The sequence below is a fragment of the Dama dama genome, chromosome 14 (assembly GCF_033118175.1).
Source record: "Dama dama isolate Ldn47 chromosome 14, ASM3311817v1, whole genome shotgun sequence".
In the NCBI taxonomy this organism is placed as follows: Eukaryota; Metazoa; Chordata; class Mammalia; order Artiodactyla; family Cervidae; genus Dama; species Dama dama.
In genome coordinates, this window is record NC_083694.1 from 71,172,276 (window position 1) to 71,188,668 (window position 16,393).

General features: G+C 54.5%; 1 protein-coding gene across 1 annotated transcript in view; it reads left to right on the forward strand.

The window, feature by feature from the left end:
* The window catches only part of PLXNA2 (plexin A2), a 224,444-nt gene that overhangs the window by 179,289 nt on the left and 28,762 nt on the right, over nucleotides 1-16,393 (forward strand). Inside the window, exons 13-14 of the mRNA XM_061161050.1 lie at nucleotides 7,782-7,933; nucleotides 14,082-14,199. Coding sequence (XP_061017033.1) covers nucleotides 7,782-7,933; nucleotides 14,082-14,199 — 270 coding nt within the window. The remainder of the gene's footprint in view (nucleotides 1-7,781; nucleotides 7,934-14,081; nucleotides 14,200-16,393) is intronic.

Below are 16,393 nucleotides of genomic sequence, written 5' to 3' on the forward strand. Positions count from 1 at the left end.
CTCCTTAACCATCTACCCGTACATCTGCCCCAACTCCAGCCTCCAAGGCTCTGCCGAAACCCAGAAGTGGCCCAGCCCGCGCTCCCCAGGCTGCCCAGGCCCTGGGCCGCCAGCATTCCGCTCTGCTCCCGGCGCAGCCCCGCGGAGCTCCCCAGCTGTAATTAATCGGCTGCATCTGCTCTTGCCCTTGGGCGGCTTTGTGGCACAGTTCCCTCCGAACTGTTCAATTAGCGGCTGCAAGAATCAGGGCGAGTGCAGCATCACGGCGGCTGTTTTCCAGGTCAGGGCACCCACGGTGGGAAACAAACATGACGCAGTCTGGCAGGAATACAGATTGGGCTGGGGTGCTCAGGCGTGCAGCGGGCTCGGCTGGGCTGCTGGCAGGTGAGGTCTGAGGAGGTGGGGAAGTGGGTCCCCAAGTCAGGGATTCCTGGCAACTTTTAGAGGACCTGCAGGAGACAGGAGTCTCCTGGTTTGTCCCACCACCCCCCGCCCCATCTTTCATGCCAGCCTCATCCCATATCCTGCTGGCCTGCTCATCCAGGCCTACAGTGGGCAGATGAGGGGCATGGCCCGGGCTGGGGCCAGACCCCTTGATCCTGGCACGATCTGTGATTGCTTCTGGGACAGGGCTGAGCGGCTGCTGGACCGAGCCCTCTCTCTGCCTTCATGTGTTTCCCACATTCTTCTTCTGAGCCCTGCAAACAGACAAACCTCATTCTACAACCACTTAAAAAGCCAATACTCTTAAGGCAAGGTAATAACACAACTTTAAGTCTCAGTAGGATGCAAATGGGTCTTGCCTGGTGGCTCAGATGGTAAAGAATCTGCCTGTAATGCAGAGACCCGGGTTCTATCCCTGGGTCAGGAAAATCCTCTGGAGAAGGGAAAGGCTATCCACTCCAGGATTCTTGCCTGGAGAATTCCATGGACAGAGGATTCTGGCGGGCCACAGTCCGTGGGGTCACACAGAGAGTTGGACACGACTGAGTGACTAACACATTTAAAGGGTTCCTTGGAGTTTCCCTGGTGGCTCAGATGGTAAAGAATCCACCTGCAATCCAGGAAACCCAGGTTTGATCCCTGGGTCAGGAGAATCCCATGGACAGAGGACCCTGGCAGGCCACAGTCCATGGGGTTGCAAAGAGTCAGATACAACTGAGCAACAGAGCACGTATGCATAAAAGGTCCTTTAGGGAAGAGAGACACGTAGGGTGAGAGGTAACTAAAATGGGGAAAGGAATTCCAGGGAGTAAAATAAGCATATGGGAAAGAGAAGGGCTTACCTCCCCGTGCAGTTTGCCCAGGGCCTGCCTAGCCAATGGCGTTAAGCCCGCGCTAGGGGAAGTCGTTGGCACAGGCCTCCCTTGCAGCGGATCAGCAGGCCTTTGCTCAAGCCGCAAGCCTGCTTGGCGTTTCTTTCTTACGCTCTCAGAGGATGCATGGATATCCAAGAGTCCAAAGAAAAGCATCTGAAATGATCAAAGGGCCTGGAAAACAAGAGCTTCCAACGCACGGCTGATGGAGCTGCAGAAGCGCAGACCAGGGGTGACTTAATTGCTGTCTTCAGTATCTGAAAGAGGTTTGATGAAGAGGCAGCTGTTCAGTCCTCCATTCGAGGAGAAATCACAGCAGAAACTGGTGTGAACTAAAGTCAGCGAGATGGCAGGAGGAACCTGATGCTTCTGATGTGAAAAGACTGCCCCACTTCCAAGCAACACCTGGGCACCTACCTCCATCCTTGCAGCGGTCATTCGAGAACACGGGTTGTCCTGGAATCTGCCTGAGCCCAGCGTTTCCCAGGAAGAGAGAGCTGGGGACAGGTCTTGACAGCTGCTCTGTCCCGGGCAGCGTGCTATGCATCAGGTTACTAAGACGAACGGAGGAGGTCCCTGTCCCGAGAGAGTTATTGCCTTATGGAGAAAAGACAGAGAGTCCAGGGTGACCCTTGCTGTCGGGGGTGTTCACCATGGCACTGGAGGTGTAGGCAAAGGGGCTCCTAAATCTGCCTGAGATGGTTAGAGAGAGACTTTCTGAGGGGGTGTCATTAGCAGAGCCTCGTGTGACGGGTAAGCCTGTGTTGGCATCACGCTTGACGGGCAGAGGGGACTGTGGGTCAGAGGCACACGGGCTTTAGACCCTGTACCCACGGGCGCCCCCCGCCTCCCCCAGGGAGCAGGCATAGTACGGGAGAGAGTGGAGCCAGAACTCGGGGAGGGGACAAGGGGCGCACAGTGAGAGCCCGCACAGAACATGGGGGAGCCCCTCGGTCGCCCCCTGCACCCCACTCAGCAGCTGCCCTCTCCCCGCTCCTCCCCTGCTCCTGGCTCTGCCTTCTGGGGTCCGCAGAGAGTGGACGGCGATCCCTGGTCCACGGTATGTGCTGAAAGGCATGGAGCTGAAATGAGTCCATGTATAAAGATCTTCCCAGCTGATTTCACAGGATTTCAGCTCCCTCCCCCCTCTCTCCACACGCCCACTATGCGCGCGCGCACACACACTCATCCATCCCAAACTGTCAAACCGTTTGTTTGCGTGGGTGGTTCATGCAGAATTACTTTCTTGAAAGAAACCATTGAGTTCATAACGCAATGCCCCATCGACCTCAGAATGGCCAATAGCCAGGGGCAAAGAAGTGACGAGAGGGAAGAATGAAGGCCATTTTAGACAGGGCCACTGTCCTCCCAAATTTATTCTGGGTGAAAGGGCGATGTCTGGCTCTGAACATGCTTCTGCGGGGAGCCCCGAACCCGCCAACGCCAAGGCCCCGCCCTGGGCGGCACGGCCACGCCCCCACGGGCTTTCTCCAATTAGCCCACAAGCATCTCTCTCCGCCCTGGGTCAGCCCACCAAGCACCATCTAAGTTATGCATTCCCTGGACCATATGTCCTCTTTGCAGATAAATAGGAAGATGCCTCCCACCTCTAGGCTCGCTCCACCTCCCCCATCCCATGTTTTTGTGGTCTTAGAAGACACAGGTGCAGGGGAACGCTAGGAAGGAAACGGCCAACTATCATGACCTGTTCTCAAAACCATCATCATATTAGGGACTTTCCAGGTGTTTTCTTATTTCACCTTCGCAGCGTCCCTGCGAGGCAAGCACTGTTATCTGTTTTCTGATGAGAACACTGACAGTGACGGTTACCTAGCTTGTAAGTATCAGAATTCAGAGTCTGACCCCCTCCCGAGCTCACTCTGTTCCTGCCGCAGACACCGCCCGAGCATCAGGTCCCCCTTCCACACCCCTGAGCCGCCGGCAGCCCAGGGCCTATCCGAAACTAGAAGACGAGATGTTTGGACCTGGCTGCTCCCCTGGCCATCTCTTGGTTCCCCTCTGACTGGGGGGGACTCTCTTCGCCTCACCTCTGCGGGAGGTTAGCGCTCCCTCCCCTGTGGCCCCACACCTTCTCCCAGATCTGAAAGGCCTTCCTGGGAGCTCTACAAGCAATAGTCTGGGACTCCACCAACTTGCCTCCCTGTAGACCCACACGGAGAGGCCAGACGTGGCTCCCGAGGGGACCAAGCTTCCTGGTGCCAGGCCGGGTGCCCTGCCATCTGTATTGAAGAGAGAGTCTTGGAGGCAGACTCCAGGGTGAAGCCCTGCTGGGCCTGGGGCAGTGTCCTGAAGACTCCTATTCACGCCCTCTCTGGAGAATCCATTCTTTTCCTCCACGTCTCCCCTCCAGAGCCTCTCCTCCATGCTTGGTCCTGGGGAGAAGTGAGAGCAGGATGGCCGGGATGTTACCACCACTCAGACCCTGACCCTCGTTCTCAGAGTCACCCGGAAGCCCTCAGGTGGCAGGTGGTGAGTTCCACGGGACTCCGTCTCTGTTCCGCTGAGCCCAGACCTCCACCCTGCCTCTCTCTGATTTTCAAGCCAGCGGGGAGAGCAAATGACACAGGCAAAGACACAGAGAGCGTTAAAGTGCATTGTGTGTCTAGGAACCCCTGGGCTCTGGGTAGCACTTGGAGGACCCAGAGTGAGGTGGCTGGTGTGGTTGAAGTTACTAAGATCAGAAAGTGAAGGACCAGGCCGGGAGTCAGGGACTTTGCCTGGACAGTGGCCAGAGCTGTTGAAGATTTTAGGAGCAAGCAACCAGTCCCCAGATCAGGTATGTGTCCGTGACAGCCACCTGGTTGTGCAAGGAAGTCAGATCTCACAGAGGAAGACCGAGGATGGTGTGACAGAGAGGACACAGATGCGCTTATCACCTCCTCTGACGCCGGAGCGGGGCACAGATTCAGAAGACATCTAGGAGCCAGCACCGATGGTCCCTGTGTGTATTACGCTCGGTAGGGGAGGGAAAGGAAACAGATGCTTGCAAGATCCCTAGCTGGGTGCACGGTGATTCCACTCACCTTGAAAGAGGATCTGGGAGGATAATCAGGTTGGGGTGGAAGGAGGGAAAATTAAGAGTTCATTTTCAGACGTGGTGAAATTTGAGGTGCCTGAGGGACATGCATGGGGAAGTCGAGGTGTCCAGTAGCAGTTGGATATATGGATATGGAGCTCAGGAGAGAGGTCTGAGCCAACAATATAGGTTTGGAAAGCATCCGTAATGGAGGCCTTGGGAATCCTCTTGCAAATCAAGTGCTTACCGCCTCATCTGTGTTTGGGAAATCCAGATCTTTGTTCATCAGTTTTGTCTTAAGCAAGAAAAGGGAAGCTCCACCCCATGTAAGCCCAGGGCACAGTGACTGCTGAGTGTTCTGACCCTCAACTCCTTCACCGCCTCCCTGGGTGCTGGAGGCACAGGATATAGTGTGTACTGTGTGGGGAAGACCCACAGGGACCCAACACTCCCCAGCCACTTGCCCCTAACCCATGAGGATGAGCCCAGTCTGGATTCCAGAAGCTCTTAGCTGGGTTAGAAGGGCTCAGACTTGGGTCTCCACACCCCTAACTATCCATCTCTTTGATGTGTCTTCATACCAAGATGATAATGCTTGCTAATAATGTTGTTAAGTCTCCCATCTCCGAACAGCATAAGCTGGCTACAGTCCACTATAATCCCCAGGGGACCATGCCTCCACCCCAGACCCTTGAAGGTCACTGCAGTGAATTCCCAGCAGGAGGACACTGCCCCGTGGACCTGCCAACACCACAAAATAGCCACAATACCAGCCCCACATGCTACCTGCAAGACCGAAATATTTTTAGGCTTTCCAGCAAGATTTCATTTCACAGTGTTTCTGAAAGGTTGTAATTAACCACCGTGAGCAAGAGAATGTATTTTTAAAAATACAAGTTGGGGAAAGAGAGCAAGCTGATCATCACAGTTCTGTCAGGGTTTTCAGTAGGTTCCTGGCATCCAGGTGGCTGAAGGAGGGGAAGGCGGACCAGCAATGCTCATTCCAAGCTATTGGGGGAGAGCGCCGGCTCAGATTTGCTCAGTGGTACTTGCTTCCTCCTGACACTCTCCTGCAGGGTCATGGAGGCCACACTTTCCTGTTCCTCCTTACAGTGTCCATCTCCCAGAGCCCAGGAGGCCCAGGGACCTGCGGAAGTGGCACCAGGGGAGGGCGGAACAACCGAGATCTCATGTTGGTTATTTTTAGAATCCCTAGAGACAGGAGAGCTGTGGATCTACAGGTTCCTCCTGCCAGCTCCTTTCTTTCCAAATCGCCCTGACTCCCCCCACCTCCAACCCCACACCCAGTGCCCAGAGATGCCTCTGGGCACCACCTTCCCTCCCTCAGGAATTTATCCCACGAATCTTATTTATTTTTATTCATCAGTTCAGTTCAGTTGCTCCGTCGTGTCCAACTCTTTGCGACCCCATGGACTGCAGCACGCCAAGCCTCCCTGTCCATCACCAACTCCCGGAGTTTACCCAAACTCATGTCCATTGAGTCAGTGATGTCATCCAACCATCTCATCCTCTGTCATCCCCTCCTCTCGCCTTCAATCTTTCCCAGCATCAGGGTCTTTTCCAATGAGTCGGTTCTTCACATCAGGTGGCCAGAGGATTGGCCATAAGGTGGGATATTTTATTCCCAGATAACGGAGTCAGAGCCACAGACAAAGTGACCAGGGCAAAAGGAGCCCCGAGATGAGAGAGTGCCCGGCCTGGGCCAGGGGGAAGGCCGGAGGCTTCGCCATCTAGGGTCTGCTGAAGAGCCTGGGAGTCTGACCTGGCTGCACAGCCTGCGTGCGGGAGCCCGAGAGTCAGCGGGCAGTGAGGAGGAGGCCTGGCCCTGGGCCTCACCCCTGCGCCATCATCTCCTCCCTGCTGCTCTCACTTGGGTGCTCACGGCCAAGCTGGAGTCCTCACGCATGGTGCTCACATCGCTGACAGACAGCAGGGCCCCCTTGAGGAAGACAGGCGGGAGGAAGAGTCTCCAGAGCCTTGGATACCTTTTTCACCTGCGCTCACCGCTCATCACTGCCCAGAGCCCATCTGGAGGTTTCTAGTGGACTCTTGGCTTTGTCCCGCCCTCCTTGCCTCTTTCCCTCCCTTACTGTCTTGTCTTTCTAAATGTGCAGTGAAAAAAAGCCCTGAACATTTTTTTTCATTTGATCCACATATACAGGTTGTATGATCTTAGAATAAGACACCCTGACTCTCCTTCCAGTTCTGAAATTCTGTGCTTCTTGCCTGGGTTCGTGTCTAGCTTCCTCCTACTTTGGATAACTATGGACCTTGGAGTGGGAACTTTGGGATCTGTTGGATCCCATGAGCTGCATTTTTCCTGGAGCTCGATTCATTCTCAGATAGAAATTCACATGTGAGGAGAGCCTGATTCTGCAAGTTCCTTTTCCTGTGGCATCAAAGTAAAATCAAACAGTCAGCATTTGGTGACTGAATTAAGAAATGAGTGAATGATCCTGGCTACTGGGAAGCCAGCAAAATTTGGAAAATCAGGAAGCTGTTTCTGTTTGATACTAGCACCAATGAGTTACTGGATTTTTCTTTTTTTGTGTGTGTGGAATAATGTCAAATATACTTTCCGTCTTTGATCATCCCCTGCAGCGGCCCCTAATCAGGGGCTCCTCAGAGCTCCTACGGCTTTTCCTTCAGATCTACCTTATCACTGAGTACCCGGCATCAGCGTTACTTATGGCCTCCTTATCTCCTCCTCCTTGACCACTAAGTTCCTCGAGGGCAAACTCCCTGCTCTGTTCACTGTTGTAAACTCAACAGAGGCTAGCACACGGCTGGTATGTCACAGTTCAGTTCAGTCCCGTCCCTCAGTCGTGGCCGACTGTCTGCGACCCCATGGACTGCAGCACGCCAGGCCTCCCTGTCCATCACCAACTCCTAGGACCTGCTCAAGCTCATGTCCATCGAGTCAGTGATGCCATCCAAATGCCATCCTCTGTCGTCGCAATTACAGAGCCCTTGGGAGTTGACAGAATGTCCCCGGACACCCTCCGTGTGGGAGCTTCCAGGGTGAGGTTGGTTAGAGAGGATTATCCCCCTTCCCAACTAAAGAGAACTGAGGTTCAGGGAGATTCTGAGACTTGATTACAGTCAGGCAACTAGTGAATTCAATCACAGCCTTGAGCCCAGTACTTCCTCGTAATTTCTTTTTCGTAAGTGGACGAATGAATGAAGGCATCACTGGATGGATGTCCTGAAGAACCAATGCAGTGGGTACAACTTCATTGTCGGGATGATGACGTTGGGATCCTAGACAGGTTGGAAAGTGGCGGAAACACAGTTTCCCCCCAGACTCCAGGTGTCCCAAAGCCTCCCTGCGGGGAGGGAAACGGGTGCCCCTGCCCGTCCTTCCGTGACCAACCGGGCTTATTTCTCCTCCTGCTTCCCTCCCACAGATCCTGACGGTGTCTGGACCTCCTGAAGGGGGCACTCGAGTGACCATCCATGGCGTGAACCTGGGCCTGGACTTCTCGGAGATCGCCCACCACGTGCAGGTGGCGGGAGTGCCCTGCACGCCCCTGCCGGGGGATTACATCATCGCTGAGCAGTGAGTCCAGTCCGCTCAGGCCCACCCTCTCCCCCTGACCACCCAAAGCCTGGGGGAGACGCGCCCCTCTCTGTCTCCTCTGGGACTGCTCCAGGATCCATCCCCTGTCTCCTTCTTCCTCTGGACCCCACTCCCTGAAGCCTCCCTGGGGCCCTCTCCTAGAGTGTCCTGTTCTGTGTGATTTCCAGTTCCTTGGCTCCTCTGGCATCAGGGCTCCCGGGGCCAGGCCGCCCCGCAGTTGGTCTCCGCCTGCCCACTGGCTGAGCCGCCTTCCCATCCCATCCGTTCTCCTCCTCGCCCTCCCCCGCCCCTTCTCCTCCGGCCCCCCGTTGGAAGGCATCCCACTCGGTGGGCTGCGGGCAACAATTTGTTTGGCTCGTGGGGCTCTGACAGCAGCTTAATCTGAACAGGGCCTCCGCTGGAGCAAATTCATTTATTTCACTAAGGGAAATGTCAGCTGGAAATTAGAAAATAGGCATGTAGCGGCGGACGGGCGAATGGGGCTCCCGGAGTGACATATGTTCCCATTTGGGGTGCTCGTTTGGCAGTGGCGGCCGCTGTGGAGTCAGTGGACAGGAGGTGGGCAGGAGGCTGGGGGCCTTCTGGGGGTGGGAGGGCAGCGGGAGTGATGTTTCCCCCGCTAGGGAGAAAGGGAGGGGGCCGCCAGGGTCTCCTGCACGATTTCTCAGGTGGAGTTGGGCCACGTCACCCTGGGTTCAGCGGGCTCGCAGCTCTGCAGGGGGCACTGGGAGCCTGGCCGTGAGCAGGGCTTGGAAGCCGGGTTCTCCCCTTAAACGCCACCCCTTGCAGCCTCCCTCAAGCCAGCCCTGAGTAACAACCAGAAAAGTGGCGCTGGCAACCATAAGAAAATGACAGGGTGTCTTTCATCAGCACTTGGGCTTTCTCCTCCCTTCTCTCGCTTCTAATCATTAAGGACTCTGAGAGGTAGACATTGTTAGCACCATTTTAAGAGCAAAAGACTCGGAAGTGAAGTGACATCCCCCCAACCCCTTCAACCCCGTTCACTCAGGACATCAAATGGCCATGGAGAGTTGGAACTCGGGTCTCCTAAGTTTTGGTTCAGGCCTCTTGCTGTTCCCTAACAGTCAGGGGAGACTCCCGGGTAAGACTGGCCTGAAAAATCCCATGATCCGTCAGCGTGTGGTTTTCCGGGTCAGAGGCTGTGATTCCAGGATGGCCAGGGCAGGGTCAGAGTTGGGGGGTGAGTTCCGCGACTCTGGGGACCCCTGGCAGGGGAAGGAGAAGCCGCCTGATCCTTCGGACCTTCAGATCCTGCAGACCACCACTTCGCTGTCAGCCTTGGCCTTTCAAGGAGTGAATCGTGGAGGAGAGACTGGCCGGGTCTACAGGAAAGATATGAAGAAGAGGCAAATGGGGAAATAGTATAAGTAGCGATTCTGAGCCGGGGGCGGGGGGAAGCTGGCGGGCAGGAACCAGGAGTCTGCCGAGGTCCTCGTGGTCAGACAGTCTCTATAGAGCCCAGCGCCCGGCCAGACCCAGCTAGACACTCAGTCACACTGAGCCCAAATCCGCCTCGGCCTCATGGACGTGCCTTAGGCCTCTGGACACAGGCCGAGTCTCCAGCTTGGTGAGATGCCACAGTACTGCAAAGGAGAGGGTTTGCGGGAGACGAAAGGGTAAGGCTTTGAACGGAGAGGTGCTGGCTCTTGGGCAGCTGAACATGGAAATAGCCTGAGATCTGGGATTCAAAAGTCTTCTAAGTCCTGCCATCTACTCCGGGCAGCCCTGAGACCATCTCTCCAACCTTCATTGGCCTAATGGAAACCATGATTCCTACTGCATGGGTTTGGGGGCAGAATTCAGTAAGATGAAAATGAGGAGACCATAATGTGCCATGGGAACATCAGGAAAGATTGTTCCATCTTTGAAATCAAATGCATCACACTCACCCAGGTCTCCAGGAAAGAAATTCCCCCAAAAACTGAAAGTGAGGATATGAAAGGAGCCTGGGAAGGTGAATGGTTGCCAGGGGTCCCTGCCAAGGCCAGTAGTCACCCTAGAAAACCACCCCGGTCATCTCCTTGGGCGCGGGGCAGGCAGGAGGCAGCAGGCGCGTTCCGCACCTCGGCTGCACGCAGCCCTGGCTTCCAGCCGTGCCAGGCTCATTACTGCTCTCGAGGTTTCAGAGTTTGTTAACATCATTAAAGCCTCCATCCCGGGCAGTGAGCAGCAGGCACAATCATTGCAGACGTCTGCGAGAGATGAATTTGGCTAAATAGGCCCAGTGCAGAGTCCCAGGCACGGGCAGGATTGGCGGGCACGGTAATGACTCGCCATATGCTTGTGCCACGCCATCTATCACTCAGCAATTAGGTTAATGTTGGTTAAAGGGTCCCGCTTAGTCCTGCAATCAGCGCCCCACAGGTCTGGGGAGGGCAGGATGACTCCATCACAGGACGTTTCCTGGGTGATGAGAGGCAGGTTGAGGCTGCAGCTCAGCCCTGCCTGAGACAGGGGCTCTGTATGAGACAGACTCAGCTGAGGTCCTCAGACCCGCCCCCCGTCTCATCCACTGTACCTACGAGCTCAGCCATGCCTTGATGGATGTTAGATTGTTTGTGCTCCCCACCCCAAGGATGCACGCTCACTGGGAGAAAAGCACCATCCATGCCAGTCTGCGGGAGGTGGTGCAGGCTGGGCCGAGGGCACTGGGCCGGGTGCCAGGAGCTCAGCTACTGATGAGCTCTGTGACTTTGGGCAAGTCCCTTGGCTCCATGATCCTCAAATGTCTCACCTGGAAAGTGGGTCTGTGGAAACAGATCTCTGCAATCACTTTTACGGCCCCTAGGATGTCAGAAACGATCAGCTCTAAGCCTCATGATCCCATGATCCCTACAACTCCCATCATTAGAAAGCGTTATCAGTGGCACTAATGTGAACCCAGAAGCCTGCTATCTACCAGGAGGAGTCAAGCCATCAAATGTGGAAGCTAACTGTTACAGGGTTATTTAGTCTAATTTCTCATTTTACAAGGAGAAACTTTAAACATCCTGGTAATACACAGGGAGACTGACGCTATCAGGGATGCTGGGAGGAAGCAGGGAGACAGGAAGGTAGGAGGCCCCCGGAAGTCTAACCACAGGAACTTTGCTGACCTGTAAGGCCTGAAGGAGGAGGCGGTGCCCACACCACTGCCTGTGGTTATCTCCTGCCAGGGAGTGAGTGGGTGCAGCTGGTTAAGGCTCAAAGCCTTAGGAACCCAGCCAGGTCTTCCCTACCTCACCACCCTCCACCTCGGCCAGCAACCTCAGCTCCACCCCTGGACAGCCACCATGTCCACCCTGTCCCTTCCACAAAACCCACAGAGAGCATTCCACTGATTTTCAGGTGGTAGAGTGGAGGAGCGTCAAAGGCATGAGCTTTGGAGCCAGGCTGAACCTGGGTTTGAATCACAGCTCTGCCACTTCCCAGCTCTGTGGCCACAGATGAGTCACTTAGCACCTCCGAGCCTTGGTTTCCTTGTCTGTAAAAATGCAGACAGTAAGACCCACCCTGTAGGACGTCTGAGGCTGACATGAGATCCTGGTACAGTGCCTGCCACATGCAGCTCAGTAAGCTGTAGCTCTTGTTATTATTGAGAGACTCCACTTTGGCTTGACCCTCATCCTCAGTATAACCCTCTGCACTCCGATCACATGCCAGTAACAGTAACAGATCCACTCAGTCAAGGGGGCCTCTCCATCCTTCGCTGCAAGCACTGGGTCCCGGGAATGACAAGGAAGAAGAGTGACAGGTCGTCAGAGTTCTCTACAACGTGGTCTGAGTCCTTAGCACTATCACCCAGTCCTCAGACCTACCAGGCAGACCCTTCTGCAGCCCACTGCTGCCCCTGTCCACTCCAGAGAGGGATGGATGAAGTAGAAGCCCGCTCCACCGGCAGGGAAAGGACTCGGCTGTGGGCCCTCCCTGCAGGCCAGTCCCTGGGCCCCCCATCACGCCCTTCCAGGAGGGACACTCAGAGCCAGCTGCAGGCGCTCAGCCTTGGGCCCTGGGGCAGCACCCTCTCCCCTCCGTCCACCTTCTCACAGGCGCTTGACACGCAAAGCTCACCTTTTGGGCCATGAACCCTGAGCAAGAATATGTTCTAGAAAAGACAGTGTGCCAAGAGGCCCCAGTCGCATTGTTCACCCCCTACAGGGACAACTGGACAGGCCATTCTAGGCCTTCTCCTCTCCTAGACAGGTCCCAGGAGGAGCACAGATGCTCATGACCTTCACGTGTTCTTACATTTCCTCTTTCCCAGACTTCGAGCCCACCATGATTTCCTCCTGCTTTTTCTTCTCAAGGGTGGTTCCAGCACAGTGACCAAGGTGGGGTGAGTGAGGGACAAGGAAGTGCCGATGAGAAAGGAAAGAGACTCATCTGCTCCCTCCTCCTCTTGGCTCCCGCCTCCCCCCAACTTCCAGCAGAGAGCAGAGATAATCCGCTGATGCTGCTGGAGGGTGCAGGGCAGCAGGACAGGATGGCAGGGACCCCAGACAGGAGCAGGCGCTGGAGCCCAGGAAACCCGATAGGAGGGGTGTTACTCCAAGCAGGAAGCATAGTGGAAATAACCCCATGCAGTACCTTAAATGAAGCTTCTCAAATGCTCCGCTAATGAGGTTTAAGGAGACAGTTATGTGTAAAATACTAATTGATCATCACTATCATCTTTACTGTGGGTTCATAATTAATTTATTTATTCTTGGTGAAGAGGAGGGGAGAACAGCCTTCGACATGCACCCACTACTGTCTTGTCGAACTTAATATGCTAAACGCAATAAGACAGTTATTGCATGTTAAGTAAATATTCACCAGGAGTGAAAGTACTTATTTGGGATTAACTGTTATGAAGGAGATGGAGATCGGTGGCATGCCGTGTGCGCGAGCACGCCTCGTATTTGTTTAATGCAAGTTTTATTACATCGAAATGAAATCTCTGTTTAGTTACCTTCCTTCCTAGAGAAGCTGTTGAGATAAGCATCGCTCAGTTAAACATGGATCTTCCCCACCATGCCTGGATAATGCTGAGGATTACTGGAGAGGGGTCTGTTTTTCTGGTTCCCCACTAAGCCAGCCTACCAAGGGCACCAGGCTGCTCTGAACTCTAAAATGGCATTGGGAGGAGGGTTTCTCTTTACCGAACCTGGTGGGGCCCTTTCCCACCCACCCCATGCCTTAGGATTCCAGGCAAGAGGTTCCCCCTAAAATCTGATTTCTTCCCTTCCTCCCATATGCTCCAGCTGCTGCCCACTCCTAGAGGCAGCCGTGGTTAAGGCAACCAGTCTGTAACTATGCTTGTTGTGACTTATGTCAGGCACCAGGGAAGCCCCCACCCCACGAGGGGGCATCGATTTTGCACAGCAGCAGATGGAGTGCCCCGCCCCCTCTTCCCTCCAGCTCTCCTGTGAACGTGAGACGTGACTTCCAACCCCGGGGCTGGTTGGCCACCTCGCCCACCAGCTTCCTGCGCTCAGCCCTTGATTAAGTGGGAGTCCGGTGTCGACTGCCGTCCTAATGAACTCATCCACCTGCCACCCCGTCGCCTGCTGCTGCTGGACGCCGCTGCTCTCACTCAGCCGGGAGCTCCGGTTCGGGGAACTCACTGTCTGGCCAGATTATCTGTCCCCTCACTGCAAACCACAGGGAGGGAAAAGAACCACACCTGAGTCAGCTTGCCCAGTCAGTCCCCAGTCCTTCTCCTCTGGCGTGTTGAAGTGTTGGCCTATCACTGCCCCTGCCTTGCCAGCTGCCCTGCCCCTCGATCTCTCTGCAGGGCATTAGGTTTATGCCACGGATATTGGGACAAGACTCAGCGCTAAGCCCTGCGTTAGGCACTGGGGACTACAGGCTTGTTCACAGAAATAGGCAGCATAGTGCTTTGAAGGGACACAGCTCTTTAGAGATGAGCTCATCCACACTCTCACTGTGTGCATGAGACTAAAGCCCAGAGCGGGAGCATCCTTGACCCAAGGTCACACAGCCACACGGTTGAACAGGCTGTCTTGGTCCAGCCCTGGTGTAAGACTGTGTTGAGTTATTCACGGTGACTGTGGTGGGGTGAGCAAATGGGCAGGAATGCCAGCCATCCCCAAATCTCTGACAGGAAGGTTTGCTCTCTCCTCAGGATCGTCTGTGAGATGGGCCACGCCCTCGTGGGAACCACCTCTGGGCCTGTGCGCCTGTGCATTGGCGAGTGTCAGCCGGAGTTCATGACCAAGTCCCATCAACAGTACACCTTTGTGGTGAGTCCTGGGGCTCGCGCTGGGCTCTGCTGCTGCTGAGTCGCTTCAGTCGGGCCCGACTCTTCATGACCCTCTGGGCTGTAGCCCATGCAGCTCGTCTGCCTGTGGGATTCTCCGGGCACGAATACTCGAGTGGCTTGCCAGGCCCTGCTCCAGGGGATCTTCCCAACCCAGGGATCGAACCCACGTCTCATTGGCAGGTCGGTGGGTTCTTTACCACTAGCGCCACCTGGGCAGTTGCTAGGCTACAGGCTCCCAGAAAGTGCACATTTCTCTCCAGACTTCTCCCAGGAAAGTCCCACCCTTCCCTTCCCAAGCCAGTGCCTCCAGGCTTCTTGTAGACTAAGTAGGAGACTAGAAAGGGAAAAGCCTGTCTTTCCCGGGTGAGTCGAGTTCATGACTAACAATGCTTATTCGGACACTTGGGAGTCCCAGGGAGCCACAGGTCAGGGTTCTGAATAAGCAACATCAGACCTTTCTTAGAAAGTGGATCTTCAGTGCAGGGTAGGGAGGGGCTGCCGTTTGTCCCACCAATGTGATATCTTTGTCTAATTCCAGCCTAATGAGGACAGATAGCCTGAGGGACCTAATTAAAAGGGTCTATATTTATCGACGTGCTTTTTTTCTGCCAGGGATATTGTAAGAAGAAGTTTAGAGGAGCCACTTGAAATCCTGCAGGGACGCGTGTCTCTGTGTGTGACCACAGAGAGGAATATAAGAGTGAGCTGCTCTGTGTGTTGGTGTGTTGCGTGCACATACACACATACACAGCCCTGAAAACACTTCTTCACACCCAGGCAACAGGTGGAATCACAAAGGCTTTCTTTACCCCTACTGAAAACCCTCTTCTGGGGCCCAGAAGTCCCTTCTCTGACACCTAACCAACATTGCATTATCAAGTTCTTCATTAAAAAGTGTTAACACCCTGCAGAGGGGGTCAAACCAGCCTTGCTCAGAGTATTGAAAAATTATTAGATCACAAAATTCTCTTCTGTCCAAAGCATTTTACTGCTGATTTTAGGTATTCCAGTCTCTACCTTGTTAGCTCAGCAACTCCGCCTTATCCTTGTGCCAGTCTTCTCTTGGGTTGGAGGGTACCACGGGCTTCCCAGGTGGTGCTAGTGGTAAAGAACTGGCCTGGCAGTGCAGAAGATGAAAGAGCCCTGGTTTCTATCCCTGGGTCGGGAAGATCCCCTGGAGAAGGACATGGCAACCCCCTCCAGTACTCTTGCCTGGAGAATCCCATGGATGGAGGAGCCTGGTGGGCTACAGTCCACAGGGTCGTAAAGAGTCAGACACGACTGAGGCGACTTAGCACACACACACGCACACACACATGCACAGCCTATACCTGCAGCCCACCTCCCCCGTCTGAGAGGGTCTTACGTGAGAAGGAAACTCAGAAAGACTAGATGGAGAGAGCGTGGTAGAGTGACGAGCAGGAAGGGCTCCAGAGACCACATCGCCCTCCTCCTCTCTTGACAGAGTGGCAAGCAAGACTGATTGCCAGCCCAGACTGATTCAGAAACTTGCTCCAGGAGTGAGTAGAGCTTGCTTGCATCGCGTCGCTAGTGAGTGGCTAGTACAGACTACAGTTCACATTGTGTGGTTGTTCAGTTAAATGCACTTCCCACTCCACTCTGCTGCCCACTAGGCAAAATCAGTTTCTTGCTGATGCATTCTAGGCCAATGACATTTCTTTTAGGCTTCAGGGTGATTGTTACAATTTAATGAGCTTAGTAGGACATCCCAACCCACCATGGGCCATCCTCCTGGTGAAGGTCAGGGAAGCCAACGTTACTGACGAGTGCCTGCCCCAGGCGCCCTGCGGTGCCCCTCTCGGGCTGAGGGAGGGCTGGAAGGACGTGAGCCTGGGCCGTAAACGGAGACTCTTGGTGGCCCAGTCCAGGCAGGGATGCTTTATTCAGCCTTATCGATTTTGTGCCAAAAAAATCAGTACATGCTCCGGATAGAGAAGCATTCTCAATTGTTCTCAATTTGTAAACTAATTGGTAGATTAGTCAGTGTCATCTCTGCCTTCCCATCAGTGTTATGAGCAGAAGACTCCCCGGGGAGTTAATTACTTGCCAAACGTGGCCTTTCTGCCTTCCCTGGATATGCCCGGAGCCTCTTCTTAGAAAGGGTCTCAGCTCCAGGGTAGGCAGAGAGTTTGAAGTTTTCTCCCTTCTGTCTT